Source organism: Lonchura striata, chromosome Z (assembly GCF_046129695.1).
Source record: "Lonchura striata isolate bLonStr1 chromosome Z, bLonStr1.mat, whole genome shotgun sequence".
Taxonomy (NCBI): domain Eukaryota; kingdom Metazoa; phylum Chordata; class Aves; order Passeriformes; family Estrildidae; genus Lonchura; species Lonchura striata.
Window position 1 is genome coordinate 23,386,621 of NC_134642.1, and position 16,080 is coordinate 23,402,700.

General features: G+C 35.8%; 1 protein-coding gene across 1 annotated transcript in view; it reads left to right on the forward strand.

Annotated features, from left to right (window-relative positions):
• FOCAD (focadhesin) overlaps positions 1–16,080 on the forward strand; it is an 88,425-nt gene that overhangs the window by 16,330 nt on the left and 56,015 nt on the right. The window contains exons 7-12 of the mRNA XM_021535466.2: positions 2,852–2,953; positions 5,682–5,886; positions 7,467–7,673; positions 8,107–8,194; positions 8,900–9,102; positions 13,214–13,471. Coding sequence (XP_021391141.2) covers positions 2,852–2,953; positions 5,682–5,886; positions 7,467–7,673; positions 8,107–8,194; positions 8,900–9,102; positions 13,214–13,471 — 1,063 coding nt within the window. The remainder of the gene's footprint in view (positions 1–2,851; positions 2,954–5,681; positions 5,887–7,466; positions 7,674–8,106; positions 8,195–8,899; positions 9,103–13,213; positions 13,472–16,080) is intronic.

The following is a 16,080-nucleotide window of genomic DNA, read 5'->3' on the forward strand; positions in this document are numbered from 1 at the left end:
GCTCCTGTTAGCATTTTCAGAATAGGTGGTTTATGATATACATGTACAAAAAATGGAATATGATTTTTAAATGAAGGCTATTAGCCTTTTAAAAATATTATTAATTATTAATCATGCATGATTTTACTGTTTTAAAGTTATAGAGAACTGCTACTTTTCTGAATTCAATATTCAGAGCAGGTAGAAAAATGCTTTAAAAGTGTATATTTTATGGAGTACAATGCTGTTCCTGAAAGGACCAGCTTTCTGAAAGGGCCAGGGTCACATCTGCATACACAGAAAGGTATGTTGACTGCAGACATTGTTTCCTCATACAGAAAAAGAAGTCTGTCACTGAATTTGTCCTTTAAATCAGATTGGAGCTCACTTTTGTTCAGAGATGTAACAAAAAAGTTCAGATTACCTATAAATTAAAAATTATATATGGTTTATTGTTACTTCTCACAAAGATTTATCTTTGTTTGCCTGGACATTTCCATATTATGAGTGGGTAACCATTATGTTTGCTTGTGTGTTTTGCTTTATCCTGTACCCACTAGCAGTAATTTAGGGTAGTGGTGCTGTAATGTCATTTGAAGATGCACGTTTTAAGGTGCTGTTCTGTCAATTCTGTTGTTGACAATAAATCGCACCTACACACCTCAGTTTTCTTACTGCTAATAGCACTATCAAGTGGAACATTCTTGGTTTGCAGTTTTTACTGCTTCATTATTAATCACTGTTTGTTGTGGAGCTTAGCTGACTTATTTTGTCATCCAGCTCAGTGCAGTTTTACTAGTTTCGGAACATAGAAGATATGTAACAAAAAGTTTGCTTTTTTCCCCTAAATAGTAAGCCATTTTAATTTGAAACTTGATGAGTCAGATGCTGACTTTAGGATGGTTCTTTTGGCTTTGGTGTCATTGCAGCATTTAAATGATGACTGGAGACATATTCTCTTGATTAGGAAAGGCGGTTAATTTTTAAAATATGACAGTTATTGAAATAAGAAGCCGCTATAACCCTATATGAATTTACAAGGAATATGTACTTTCAAGGTCCTGGCATTGCATGTGGGCAGTATTTCTAGCTTACTGTCTGATAAGGATACGGTCTATGATGTTGCTGGATTAAGGTGCTAGACAAGCAACAACTTTTTTGCCTCTTGCATGCTGTCATCTTTGGAAAGCTGACATGGAGCAAAAACCTTAGCTTTTCTAGTCTTTGTGCACAGATTATAAAAGACTGTTACTTCAGTAAAATCAAGATCTAGGAAGGTGGACATATGAAGAACATTAAGTAAATTGACAATTTTTTGAGAAATGAATGTGAGAAGTGACAGTTTTCTAGCCCCAAATATGAGGGTCAAATCTGTAATATGCATTGTTTGTGTTCTTAGTAGATAGCATCTGTTTTCCGAACATATTCAAGAAGTCCATAGCATCAGCCTGCTTTCTGAGGGAACTTTTGTCTTCAGATTATTTATTTCCCTGAAAAGAAACACACATCTTCAGAAGAAAAATTATTTGACAAGCAGAGGGGGAACCACTATTAAAAAAAAACAAAACAACAACAGACTGTGTTTTTAGCTGTGTTGTAACCGCATAGCAAAGAAAACGAGTCATTAGGTATGTAAATACTCTTCAAACAGCTTTCATACTTTGGTGCTCCTTTAATTCAGCTGATGGCTATGTAATTCTTTGCTCTTTTATTTTCACAACCAGTCAATTACCTAGGACTCAAAAATGTTAACATTGAGAAAGTAAAAAAACCATGATGAGGAACACCTCTTTTAGTTTAAGAATATGTCTGCTAGATGGTGTTTTTTCACAGTGTTTTGCTAGGCATAGCAAAACTCTAAAAATTCCTGATTATAGTAGGTAAGATTTCCTTTATCTAAGGAAATCCTTAATGTACCATCACACTATGCATTTCAAATTTGCCAGGTAGTGGGGAAAATTAGATTTTTATTCTTTTATGGTGTTCTTTCAGATCTCACTCACTTCGCTTGTAACTGGGTTCATTCAGTGGTGCTTAAGGATGAAGCCATTGTTGTATTGCAGTATTATTGGAGATGAGTGTATCTCAGTGAATGTTGTCTTCTCTAATAAAAAGACTGCTGGAAATTCTGACCTTTTGCTCCTCAGAAGTTTTTAAAACAATGGTAGTAAGTGAAAGACTGTAAATCCTTCCTAAAAGGCATATCTGACTGTCACTCATGTAGTGTCTGAAACTGAGGCAGTGTCTCTTGAGATACACCACTTCAAAGGATGGCTCTGAAATCATCCTCCTCTGTAGGTAAAACTCCTTTAAGGTCTCGCTGGTGTGTAGCACAGATTTGTTGGATCTGTGAGCTGGATAAATGGTTAACCAAACTGAAGGTGGTGGTTTGCAGTAGATTTATGCTGCCTTTCTCCGTTTGCCTTTGAATTTACAGCATAGAATGGTTTGAGTTGGAAGGGTCCCTAAAGATCACCTAGTTGCAGCACCCTAGACCCCAGACAGAGGCACCTTCCACTAGACGATCTTGTTCAAAGGCTCATCCAGCCTTTCCTTGACCTGTAGGGATGGGGCATCCAGAACTCTGGGCAGTAAGTTACTCAACTTAAACAACTTTGGTTTTGTTTCTTGCAGAACAGATTACATGCTTCAGGCTTCTCACCTTCCCAGGTTTTCCTCCACCTGAAGGAAATTTTAATCTCATTTCAGAAGTTTTGAGAAAATACCCTCTTTTGACAGTGTAGCAATCTTAGCAAAGCTGGTAAAAGGAAGAGGTTAAACTGGCTGTATCTACATCCATGCTTATTAGATAGTTGTTTTGCATACTTCCTTTCTGTGTCATAGATATAAATGTGATTTCTTTGTCTTTCAGGAACACTCCTCATCCATTAATCACTGTCCTAGAAAACAGACCTGATTGCTGGCCAATTCTGCTACAGCAGATAACCGTATTTTTCCATCAGTGTCCAGAGAGGTAAATGAATGAAAAATTTCAAAAAGCCTAGCAAATGTAGACAGCTGAATCGTATCACTGTAAATGTTTTGTTGAAGGCAAACAAACTGTAAGAATTCTGTCTTTTGTGAAAGATACTTGTAAAATGTAATTATACCATTTCACAATTTAAAATAGTATAAGTAATAATAATTAATTAAATACTGGTATAATCAATTAAAAATAAATTTCATAGCTTTTTATCAACTCTGTAGATAAATTTTATATGGGTATAAAATAACTGATGCAAAATTGATAGCATATTTGATTTTTTTTAAATACACAATTTGGCTTATCAGCTTTGTAAAAATTTTGACTGCTTAGTCATAAAAAGTGAATACATTGCAGCTGTAACATCTATACAAAATGATGGGATGATGAAGGAAAAATGAAGATGGTTAAATCACACAGAAAATATGAAGTCTTGAGAAACAATGTATCTTTCTGATTAAAAAATATAGAAAAAAAATCAGTGACACAGCCATATTATAAAGCATCATTAAAATGACCAAATACCCAACACCCAACAATCTCAGCCTTTTCTTCATGCTTACCACTAAAGAACTTGTCCAATAAAGCTTCAGTGTAAATTAACAAATCTGTGGCATCCTCAAAGAGAACTGTTTTCAATGATTTTACACCTATATGTATGGTTTTCAGATAATTTTTTTTTCCTGTTTTCTGAAAGACTAATAACAGAGTAATAGTGCAGAGCTCTGTTCTCTTGCTCTTTGTGAAGAAACAAGTTAATTAATTTCTTAAATTTCTGGTGGGATTAGACTACATGATCACAACAGTAAGACTTTCAAGCAAAAGTATGTTTTGCTCCATTCAATTGATCACAGTATTTTTCAAATGCTGTTAATTCTTTCATTCAGCTGCTAAATCTGAGACTCACATAGAGTCCCTTCAGGTTTATAAATGATGGAGTGAACAGTGGATTTTTTGCTTGTGGCTTCTTTTGAATTAAAACAGGAGTTTTTCTTAGTGAAAAGGAAAATACGTGATGTTCCTCTTGGTGCTCTTTGTTCAAGGTTTCTATGGGTAAAGTGCCAGACTGAGAATGTAGAATCACAGAACAATTTAGGTTTGGAAATGCCCTTAAGAACACGGAGTCAAGGCATTAACCTAATGCTGTCAAGTCCCCCAATAAACTGTGTCCCTAAGTGTGATGTCAACAAGCTATGTTGAAGTAGACCTATTACTGAACTCTTTCTACAGTTTTGCATCAAGACTCAGTCTTGATGCAAAACTGTAGAAACTTGTTTAAAACAGAGTTTTGATTTCCTGTTGATGTAGGATCATAGGAAGGCTCTGCAGAGGGATTTGCACTGATGAACCTATGGGTTGAGGCCAGTAGTATGAAGGTTCAACTCCAGATGCCAGGTCCTGCATTATGGTCACAATTCCATGGAGTGCTACAGGGTGAGGGAAGAGTGGCTGGAAAATTGCACAAAGGACAAGGACCTGAGGGTACTGGTTCACTGAACATGAAGCAGTGTGTGCCCATGTGGCCAAGAAAGCCAATGGCATCCTGGCCTGGATCAGAAATAGTGTGAGCAGCAGGTACAGGACTAGCAAAGTGCCCATGCACTTGGCATTGACGTACTTGGCTCTGGTAAGGCTGCGTTTCAAACCCTTTATCCAGTTCTAGGCCCCTCGTGACATGAGGGGACATAGAGGTGGACACAGAGGGATATGAAGGACATCGAGGTGCTGGAGCAAGTCCAGAGTAGGGCAATGGAGTTGGTGAAGGGTCTGGAGCACAGATCTGATGAGGAGCATCTGAGGTGTGTAGCCCAGAGGAAAGGAGACTGAAGGGTGACTTTATTGCTCTCTGCCTGAAAGGAGGTTGAAGCCAGTGACAGGATGGGAGTAAATAGGCTCAAGTTGTATCAAGGAAGGTTTAGATTAGCTATCAGGAAAAATTTCATCATGGTCTTGTCAAGCATTGTAGCAGTCTGCCTAGGGAAGTCATAGAGTCACCATTACTGGAAGTATTCAAAAAGACCTATAAATGTGGCACTTGACATGGTTTAGCAGTGGGCAAGGCAGTGCTAGTTGGACTTGAGCCTAAACAATTCTGTGATTCTATATTTGATACTGTATTGGCCATCAGCTTTATTTGATTGTTTTAGTAATGTCAAGGACAGCTTATATTCCAAACACGGTCAAGCCAAAAGATTTGTTCTGTGGGAATAAAAATCAAATATTTTGCTGGGAAGCCATGTTGGTTAAAACAGTTCCTGTTTCACTTAATTGTATTAAGACCATTCTGCAAAAACTGATAAGGATGTCTTCTTTTTATTGAAATTATGTTTTATGTGTTTAAAAAATATATTTCTGAGTAGTCTTATCCAAATACTTCTTTCAGAATGGCACATTAGTCTGTTATGACATTCAGCAAGGAAAGTCACCTTCTTGAATTAATGAGAAAAAAACAATAAAATTAGGAGTGTTGTAACCTGCAGGTCCATATTGAGTCTTTTAAAAATTGCACTTTGAGGCATGGTTGCAGTATTGGTGTCATGACAGTACTTAGTTATGGTAAGTCCAAGTTTTTTTGTGAGATTTAGACATGTCCTTCTCAACACCTTTCTGTTAACTGGGTTCTGTGAATTTTTGCAGGTAATGTCACATTACTTGGGTTTCCTTGTTGTTATGCTTTCAATAGAAAGCATTCATGGCAAACTTATTTCTTGAATTGCAGGGCAGAGGGTTCATGTGTTCACATAATGGCTTCATTTCTAAGATACCTGTATTGTGAACCATCCCAGTTACGGGAATATGCTGGATTGCGAATGGGTTTACTAAAGATCTTACTGCAGCCTCGTGGGCCAAAGAACATAGAAGCACCCTCCATGCTGGAATGTGAGATTCTTAAACTTCTGTGTGATTTTATTCCACACTTGCAGGTACAGTTGTTGCCTGACTATTACCTTTTACAGACAGATATCAAAAACAGCGATAGTATTATTATTATTGTCTTTAAAGTGTGCAAATATAGCATTCTCTTCCATTTTCTGCAGATGCAATTTGTTGATAATATATAACTCTAACAAACTGTCTGTTTCTGGTAGAAGACAAAACTTTATTTGTTCAAATTTGATACACCTGTTAAGATAAGAATAGAAATACATTTACTGTAATTACTTCCATCTAGTTGCCTCAGTAAACTTAGACAGTCATGAGAAAATATTCTTAAATAGCAAGATATTTGTCAAAGCCATCCAGTTTTAACTTAAAGTGGATAATATTAAAATTAAAGAAACTACATGATCTAAATATTTATTTTGTCTCAATTTTTCTGATTTTGTCTCAATTTTACCCGAGCTTCAGTATAACATTGTGTTATGAATGTATGACCAAGCTTCAGACTTGAAAACATTTAGCCATAAAAATGGCACTGAATAAAACTTACAGAATTAGTTATGAACCTTTCTTTCCCTCATACACGTTGGCATTTCTTCTTTTTTTAACAAGGAATCAGTCACATCTTTTTGAATTTGTATTAATACTTGAACATTTTTGTCTGCATGAGATACATACACAATGGAAGGTACTTCTTTCTCTGAACCTCAAGTTGTTCTTATCCTTTCATTTTGGCATAGCTTAATTTAATCCTCTGTGTAATATAAATGCTGGAATGTTTCCCTGTCGTTTTTTCTGACAGTGTCAAGAAAGCTGTCAGAAGTACAGCCCTTCACTTGTAGACTTTTCTGCTGATCAAATCAGTGACATGAGATTTCTGATTAGAGCAGATTATTTATAGAGCAAAAAGGGAATAAAAATCAGGGTGCTATGCTTAATGCTGTCTCCAGAGTTTGGATTGGAACAGTGCATTTATCTGGAAGTACAATTTTCAAGAACAGAAAACACTGTTATTTAACACATGGGGACTTTCTGGAGACAATCTGCTTCTTGAAACCTTTTTAGCAGGCATTCAGATATGGAAATACTCCTTTTGGGTATCACACTCAGCTTTTAGTTTTTGTGATAGATTGCATGGTGTTCTAGATTCGAGTAACAACACTGCCTTTCTCTTTTGAGACAAGTGTTAAAATCCTGGTTATCTTAAAAAGGAAGTATTGTAGAGCCAGATGTTTCTGTTATAAGAATATTTACCTGCTTAATGAAATCTCTACTCACTTTTTTGTGTTGTTATGGGAATCCCAAGAGCTAAATTAATTGCTGTTGCTTTTGAGTAAAAGGGAATTTTTCTCAAGAGCTACCAAGAAATATTTTAATTCTTTCATATGCTTCTGATTTTACTTCAGAATATGAAATAGCAGTTCGTAAGTTGTTTTTTTTTGGGGAAGTTGAATAAGGGATTCCTGGCATTAGTTTATACAAATGTTTCTTCAAAGATTTGGTACTATATGCAATCGAAACATAGCAGAAGTAATAGAACTAATTGTAACTTTTACATAGATCAGGAAAGGCAACTATATCATCATGTGTTTTGGCTTTGTTTTGTTTTAACACTTCTCTGCAGCTTAAAGACTTACTGCAAGTTACAGAAGCCTTGTTTTTCCTGCAAGAGCTGTTCCTCAGCCTGCTACGCTATCCTTTGTTTTGGGACGTTCAGTTATCCCAGCTTAGTCTGCAACTGTTATGCTTCTGTGAAGTGTGTTTAAATGTGACAGGAGAATGCTCATCTTTGATCTCCCTAATAGAGGACAACTTTGAGCTCCTAAAAGAGGTAAGAGTATGTGTTAAAAATGTAAAGTAGTTTTATTAAATTTAAAGATTATCATGCTTAAGGCAGTAGAGACGCTAATACATGACATTTGCCTGCAGGTGACCATTATTTATTTCAAAAGTTTCTAATTTTTTTCCCTGGTTGATTATGTTCAGAAGGTAAAAACTTGGCTGGTTCTGTATATTAAATTAATCTTTTAGCACAGAAATATCTTTAAAGTGAGTTACAACAGTTTTGAAATAGTAACTAAATGCTCTAATTAGTTAAAATGCTATTTTCATACAATTATATTCTTCATTGCTCTGTCACTGCATGTACATTTACTGTGATTCATGAAGATAATCTTGCAAAGTTTTGGTAGTTTCCTGTTCATTCTGTTTATTGCCACTGAGAAACAGAGGAGACTTGGAACTTTTTTCTTTTTTCCTTGTAGGTATTTCCAGTGGACCAGTATATAATTGGGCTAGCACTTCTACTGCTGCAAACTCCTGAAAGTCAGCAAAAGTCTGTCTTGAGTCTAGGTAAAGTTCGTCTTGTGAAAGAGGAATCCACACTCTTAAAACTGTGTCTATGCTTTTTCATATTTATGAAATAAGTGCAGCATTCACCTGGAGTTGGGTTGGACGATGAAATGTGATTTCTTTATAAGCAGAATTTTTCCTGAAGTTTAAAAGTAATATCAGTAAAAATTACTTTTCCTACTACACTGACTTATTTCATCAATGTTGCTGTGTTTTAAGCCTCCTGCTGTCTTGGAGATTACTGGTTTCAGTTTTGAGCCAACAGGATATTCTTAGCTGATGCTCATGCATTCTGAGCATTTTTTTATTGCAGGTATTGAGAGCAGGCGTGACAATCATGGCAATGTTTAGCCGTGCTTTTGACTTAGAAGTTTTGATTAGTGTAGTTATTCCAGTAAAAACAAAGGTCTGTGCTCCATTTAATTTTTGTATTTTTTGCTGCCATCAGGTACTTTGTTTTAAGAAACAGAAATCTGTGTGTCTTTAAAGGAAAAAGAGCAAAAAAATATTTTACTCTTTTTATACAATACATACAGTATTGTACAGTATATTCTACATATACAGTAAATATGAATAAATATGAATGAATAAATTTGCTCAAATGAAGTGTTTCCTAGAAAAGCCTGTGTCATACCTAAGGGTACCAATGTTCATTCCTTTTTTTTCCTCCTTGACCTTTGTTTTTCTTCATCTTCTCTTTAATAGCCTACAAGCTCCTTTCATGTTCAGAAGCCCAGGACATCTCAACCACAGCCCTTACTCTGGTGATGCCTGTGCTGCAGATCTTATCTTCTACAACAGTTGGAGACTGCTTATCAGGGGATGTTTCTGGAACTACTAGGCAGCAGCTGGCTGTAAATCTTTTGGGAATACTAAAGGATAAAGGTGTGAAGGATAAACAGGAATCGGTAAAGTGATAGAGTTTCTTTCCTCTTTTGGGGGCAGGTAGGGGAGGCATTTAAATTTTTTTCTGCATGAAGCCTAGCTGCTTGGGAAAGACTCTGTGTGAACTTCTTTGTGCAATACATTCTATGGGAATGCTTGAAAATACGTATAGTCTATAAAACCAGAGCAGTGGTGAAGTGAAAGTTTGTTTCTTTGCTGGATATTGGTTTTATATAGCAAATGAGAATTTTTTACTTTAAGAGACCATATAGATTGAAGAATTCACCTGTATTGCTAAGCAAGTAACAGGACTTAGCAAAAATTAAGGTTACATATATTTATTCTGTTTCTTTCAAACTTGTTTATTCTCTGCATCTCTTTTTCCTTGCTGCGGTATGTGACTGTTATGTACCATTCTTTCTACCTTGGCTGAAGAGAGTTACAGAGCACCTAAGTGTCAAGTACCAAATTTTGTCTCATTTACCTGAATCTTTTTATATGTTCTGTTGGGGTTTTTTGTGTTTTAGTTATTTACTTATGTCCCACTTCCCTGCCATCTATTTATTTATCTGCACTGTTCCATGAACAGGTGACAACAAATCTCTTTAATCAAGATGTGTCTGGCAGTGGGGCTAAGCTTCCTTACTGCTTTACACCCCTGTTTTGTGTAGAGAGGGTGTGATGTGACAAGTTGGAGCCAGACGTAGTGCCACTTCTGAGTCCAGACAATTCTCCTTGACCTGGAGTCCTTCCCCTACTTCATCTTCTATTTCTTCAAATCTGAAAAAGCAAGCCCATTTGTGCTCCTAATAGAAAAAAAAAAACACATTTTTTTTTAAATTCACAAAACCTTACACTGCTCTGAAAGAATAAACAGTGGGATGACAGTGGTTACAGTTCATTTCCTTCTAATGGGACTTTCTGGGTGCCAGCCTGTACAGATGCCAGTGAAGGTTTGTTTCAGTGAAATGTTTTTGTCACATGTCAGTCCTCTGTGCTCTGTGTCACTCACACACATTTTGTTTTCTGTTGTGTTTTAGAAACTATTTTAATATTGTCATAAAACTACTGTGTTATTGTACAACAAGATTACAATACATTGTGTTAAACTGCCTTCCGTTAACAGGACTTGGTTGTCCTAATTCTGGTATTCTCTTTGCTTCAGAAAAGCATGTGAAAGTTTTTCTGTTAAGGGCTTAGGTGCAGAACTCTGCACTTTCCTTGGTTGAACTTTACACAGTTCTTGTGGCCCAGTCTTCCAGCCTGCTCATATCTCTGCAAGGTGGCTCTCCCTGCTGATGTGTCCCCCTCAATTGACATCAGTTTAGTGACACAGCAAATGTCACCACATTTGGGTGCTTTTGGTCCTATTATCCAGATAATTCATGGAGATGTTACAATGTGGAGCCCAGTACTGATCCCTGGGGGGCTCCGCCTGGGATAGGCTGCCAGCCTCAATAAAAACATGTTGATCAGGAGAAAAGGAGTTATTGAGAACAAGCATTATCAGTAATTTTTTCCCTGTCCTGTCTAGTAATGGGCCTATGTCTTCCCCAGGATTCTGCTTAACTGCTTATGTATCTGATCAGCCATTTCTTCTTTTTGATATCACTGGCCAATTCCAGTTCCAGCTGAATCCTGACCTTCATGTGTACCACATAAAGGTGATAAATCATAGCAAGGATCACCTGCAAATCCTAGTAAAGATCTTGTAGTCTCCAGTGGGTATTTGGCCACCTTTCCATTGAGAGTGTGCTTTTTTGCTTTTAACAGCATTCAAAAGTTAAATGTCCTTTAATGGTATTTTTTTTTCTTTTGCATTGTTGGTAGTGGGGAGCATTTCTACCTTCCATGCCATGATTTGGAAGTTAGAATGGGCCTATGCCTTCATGTATGCTTTGCCATTGAGGGATTTTATATGTGTGTATATATGTGTATATCTGTATGTGTATGTATATGGACACACAACCCTCTATATATATTTGTGTTAGTAGACTGAAATTCTGTACTTAACTTGCTTGTCTAGAGTGCAGCAATAAAATAAAATTGTGATCATAGCCTCCCAATAAAGGGAGAAGCAAGGGAGTACAATTACGTAGCAAAACCTTTTGGGAATGTAATGTGGAATGGGAAATACCAATATAATATTTCAGACTCTACCAATTTTGGCAGTTTTTCTCAGGCACTTAAAAAAATATAAAGACTAAAAAAAATGGGAGCACTGCTACCACAGACACAAAAAACCCCCACAAACAAAAAGAAAATTTGTTTCTCTCCTCCTAAAGAGAACTCCAAACAGCAGAAAACCATTCATAGTGTGCTCTTGATTTCAAGACCTGTTATCTTCTACAGGCAGGCAAATAAACAGTACATCTTATGGATCTCTGGAACTCTTACTAGGCCTCTGTATATCTTTGGATAAAGTTTAAATACCTTTTTCAATAAATTAAATTATCATAGCTGTCTCTAAAAGGGATTTTTGACTCCAAGCAATTTTGCCAGCCAGAGAGATAACATTTTGTTATTACATTAGTTGTAATGTGTAAGTAATGGAATAAGCTAATTTTAATGTAATTTTTAAAAAGTAATCTAAAATTCAAGGGCATTCTACCTTCCATTTGCCAAAATAAATGTACATTGAGTCAAACAGTGTGATTAAAATGAAATTCTGCTCTTTTAATTAGAACAGCTTTTACCACTCAAAAGGCTTTTTTTCCCCCCTGGTTATTAAAGCTGAGTGGAGCCATGCCTTTTGTATTCTGAATTCCACTTTCAATGTTCATTTGGAGATCTCTTCTCAAATACTTTTTTCACCTTATCTTTATATAAATGTTCTTCACCTGACTACTGCCTGCTGACTACTTTCTTGATAATGTAAAGATATTTTCTAAGGAAGCAAATAATTAGTGGAAAGGAGATGTCATGTCCTGTATTAAGCTTTCCTGTTTTCATGAAAAACTTTGAACTTTATTTTACAGGAGCTTTAAAATATATTACCCTTATATAAAAATCTGACATAAAATAATTCCTCATTTTTATTTTACAACTCTCCTGCTGCTAAATCTTTCATGCAATTGTTACTGAAAAGGTTATATTTCTGTTAGAAGAAATCTATGGAGCAGTGAGGGAATATGTTGGAAAATCCTTTTAACTTCAGCATGATAGTATATTATCCCTATATTCCTGATTAATGCCTATTTCCTACCCTACAGTGCTTAGTACAAATGCCAGAAGTTAGTGTGGCCTTGTCTTCACTCCCTATGAGTGTGATTAATAAGTCATGTTCCACTAATACTTCCTTATTTATTTGTGTTAGTGATTAATATGTACTAGTTGATATCTTAGCTTTGAGAACAAGGGTTGTGTGTCAGACCAAAAAATGATGAGAGAAATTGATAATGACTTGGTGACATATTTGAGGTACTCTTGAGGAGAAAAGATTCACCAGAAGATCAGGAACCATATCCAAACAGGTCCATGGAAATAGTTAACATGTAAATGTATTAAAAAATGGAATGTATATGTATTTGTTTCAGAAATATAGCCTAGTCTGTTAGGTTACGGGGCATGAATACTCTGGGGAGAATTCCCTATGCCTCCAGGAATGTGATTAAAGTAATGTCAGCTTTCTAACCTAACAAATTGGATTGAGAGTTTTACTTCCCTGTTTTCAGTGGCACAACTGTAGAACATTTTGTTCTGTGAAGCAAAGCATTTCTTAAACAAAAAGTGTAAAGTCAGGTTAACTTAAACCTGTGGTATTAAGTACTATTAAGAATTAAGATAGTTTTTAAAAATAATACAGACGATAGTTGGAATTCTGGGACTGTCCAGTCACTGTCAGAAATCTAATTTTTTTACATACTTGAGAATTACAATGCCCATTTTAGTGGGCAAGTAGCACAGCAGTTACAATCAAGAACAGGAGTGATGGGTGTCAGACAAAATGGGAACTTTTGAGCAGGGAGTTATTGACCCATTGAAACATCTGTAGTGCAAGAATTCATATAAAAGATTTTGAAAAATATATCACAGTATATTGTTTCTATTTATTAAAAAATGCTTTGGATGTTATGATTGTTCTTTATGGTATCTTATTTGTTTGAGACATTGGTTTGTTTCACTTCTTCTCAGGTGCCCTGCAAACTCCTTTGCCCCATAACCAGCTCTTACAGTTCACTGTATACAACCTGGAAGATCATGGAGCTCATGAAGGAGAAGTCTGCAGTTACTAAGTGGTTATCTTCAGTGAAGTCACTGCTACCTGTTAGCACTCAAGTACCTGCCCATGTTTTTCTTTTGTTGGCTTATCTGCTGATCCAAGAAAACGGAGATAGTCTTCGTGATGTACTTCAGGCTACAACAGAAATAGCCAAGGCTGATTGTTCTCAGGTAAAGATTTCTTTTTAGTGGTTTGCGATTTTTTTCAGGATTTGCATTGCATTTTGGAGCCTGAGAGGGGCAAGTCTGCCACAGCTTCATGATGCTAGGTCCAACAAGTTACTTAGGAAGCAGACTGGCTTATTTGTTAGTATTATCCAGGAAGCATGAAAACACAACATGAGGAAGCTGAAAAGGAGCTACCAAATAATTTCTATCTTCTGAATTATCCTCTGTGTTCTTTTGTGGTTACTGGAAGACTGACAAGACCCTTGTGACACCTGTATTCATGTTTTTTAGAAATATGTGCATAGTCTTTGTCTACTTCAGTACTGAATTCAAGCTTGAATTGTATAGGATGCGTAAATATACCTCAGTAATCTGGAAAGAGGAAGGGATTTATTTGGAAACAGCAATGTAATGGAGGAAGGCATTGTGCAGAAATAACTTTAACTTACTTGTAAAATAAGCAGGAGAGAAGTGTTGATTCAGCTTTAATTTATGCCATAAAAGATGAGTTTTATTTTCTTTGGTATTTTTTAATGTCTTTCTTCTCAAAGAGTTTACATGTTCTACAGCACAAGAGTTTAAAAAGGTTACAATTTTGACTATATTTAAGTAGATGTTGGAAATCTGGTAGCATAAAAATTTTATCTGTAGGAAAACCAAAATCCTTTAAGAAACAGACAGGTTAGAAGTAGAATGTTTTTGCCAGAAAATAACACTTTTTACTTCCTACAAGCCATTTAGACCTCTTGAGAGGAAGGGTCAATGAAAAGGGAAAGTATGTAAAATTTAGAGGTAATGAAAACTGTGATCTGATTATGACAATATGTTCTTAAGCCAGGAGTCAGAAATGAGATTTCCAGACACATTTCCTCATGTAACTGAGACAGGTTTTTGAGGGAAGACATTGTAAGCTTAAGAAAACTTACAAATGCTTTGTTGATCTTTTTTTTTTTTTTTTTTTTTGTTTGTTTGTTTGTTTGCAAAGTAGTTATTAAAACTTCGGTTTCTCACTTTAGTAGAAAGCACCTAACTATGCTCAAAGGTCAGGATTAAGGAAAATGAATTGCACTTCTGTGTTTAAGCAAAGCTGAGGTGATTTAGAACCACCTGGGTATCTCTAACTTAGTTTTTTCTTGAAAATGTTTCTGTAAGTCAGCTTTCAAAACTATTAGAAGTGGTACACATCAACTATAAGTAGTTTGACATGTCCACTAAATAGTTGGTAACCAGGGATCCAGGTCCCAGTCCTTGTGAATTAATTATTCTCTAAGAAAAAAGGTAAGACATACATCTGCCCTGTTGTGGGAACCTTTCTTTGACTTCTGATCCAAGCTGCTGCAAGTAAGGCAGGTTTCTTCTTGTGCCTAGCTAGCTGTGTAAAAATTACAAAGATAACTCCAGATGCTCTGGGAGTGGGTTTTGGGTTTTGTGGACTATCTCTAACCTCTCTAACCTGTTTTGTTGCATTGGGTCTGTGAGTTGGATGATGAATCAGTGGTATATTACAGGAAAGGGAGGAATAATGCTTTGTTTATTAACTATTTGATATAGTTGTTCAAAATGCACTTTAACAGTGATAGAAGAAAAGCAATAACTTGTTGAAAAAATAGCACTGAAGTAATGTGGTACCTGAACAGAATAGCCTGAAGGCTGACTGTAGGGAATGACTGTTGTGGATTTAATTAGATTAATCTAAGATAGCTCCACTAACTTTAAATTAACAGGTTTAGAGACAAATCAAACAGCAAGTCAGCAGAATTACAGAAGCTTTAGACAGATACAGGGAAAGTGATTTAACCTGAAGCTATTCATATTTAGCATTATGTGAATGGGTTTTTCTGCTTTGTTTATTCTTATTTTGAGCTGAATGTTTTGTTCACCAATACAATGAACAAAAGTAAGATTAATGGACATATCCTGTTGCGCTAACTATTTTGGTCAGACTATCTTAGAATTAAGAAACCTTCCTTAAAATTAAGGACCTTCATGAAAAAGTCCTCCCTGGCACTGGGAAGCATGGCTTGTGTCCAAAGGCAATGAGAAGATGAAATTCAGACTTCATAATATTTTTTGTTTCCCCACCAATCAGCAGAAGTCTATGTGAATTAGAAACTATTGCAAAAATACAGAACTCAACCTGATTTGTTGATACTTTTTTACTGGCTCACATTTTGTCCGTTTATAAGGCATGTAGATGGAGAGCTTTTAATTTTTAAAATTACTGTGGGCTTTAAAATACTCTTCTGCAAAATATGTAATGTAATCAGATATCTTTGTTGTAGTATCATATAAAGCAGTCAGTATAACTGGTAATATAGCAGATGTTCTACTGAGTAGTATTTGAAAATTTGGTATGGGAAAAATAATGTATGTCATTGGGGTGATGTTTCTGTTCCTCATCCTAAATTAACTGCAACCAAGGACACCATATTCTCCAGTTAGCAATTTAATGAATTTCTATCTTTTAAAAGATGTATTTAACTCCAAAATATTTTAATGCTTTGAAATTTGAAATTACTGTCTGGCTTGTTTGAACTTGGCATCACCTGGCATCTGTCTTGTCTCTGACAAGTTATTTTAATTCTGAGTCTGCTTAATGGCTCCATAGAGAT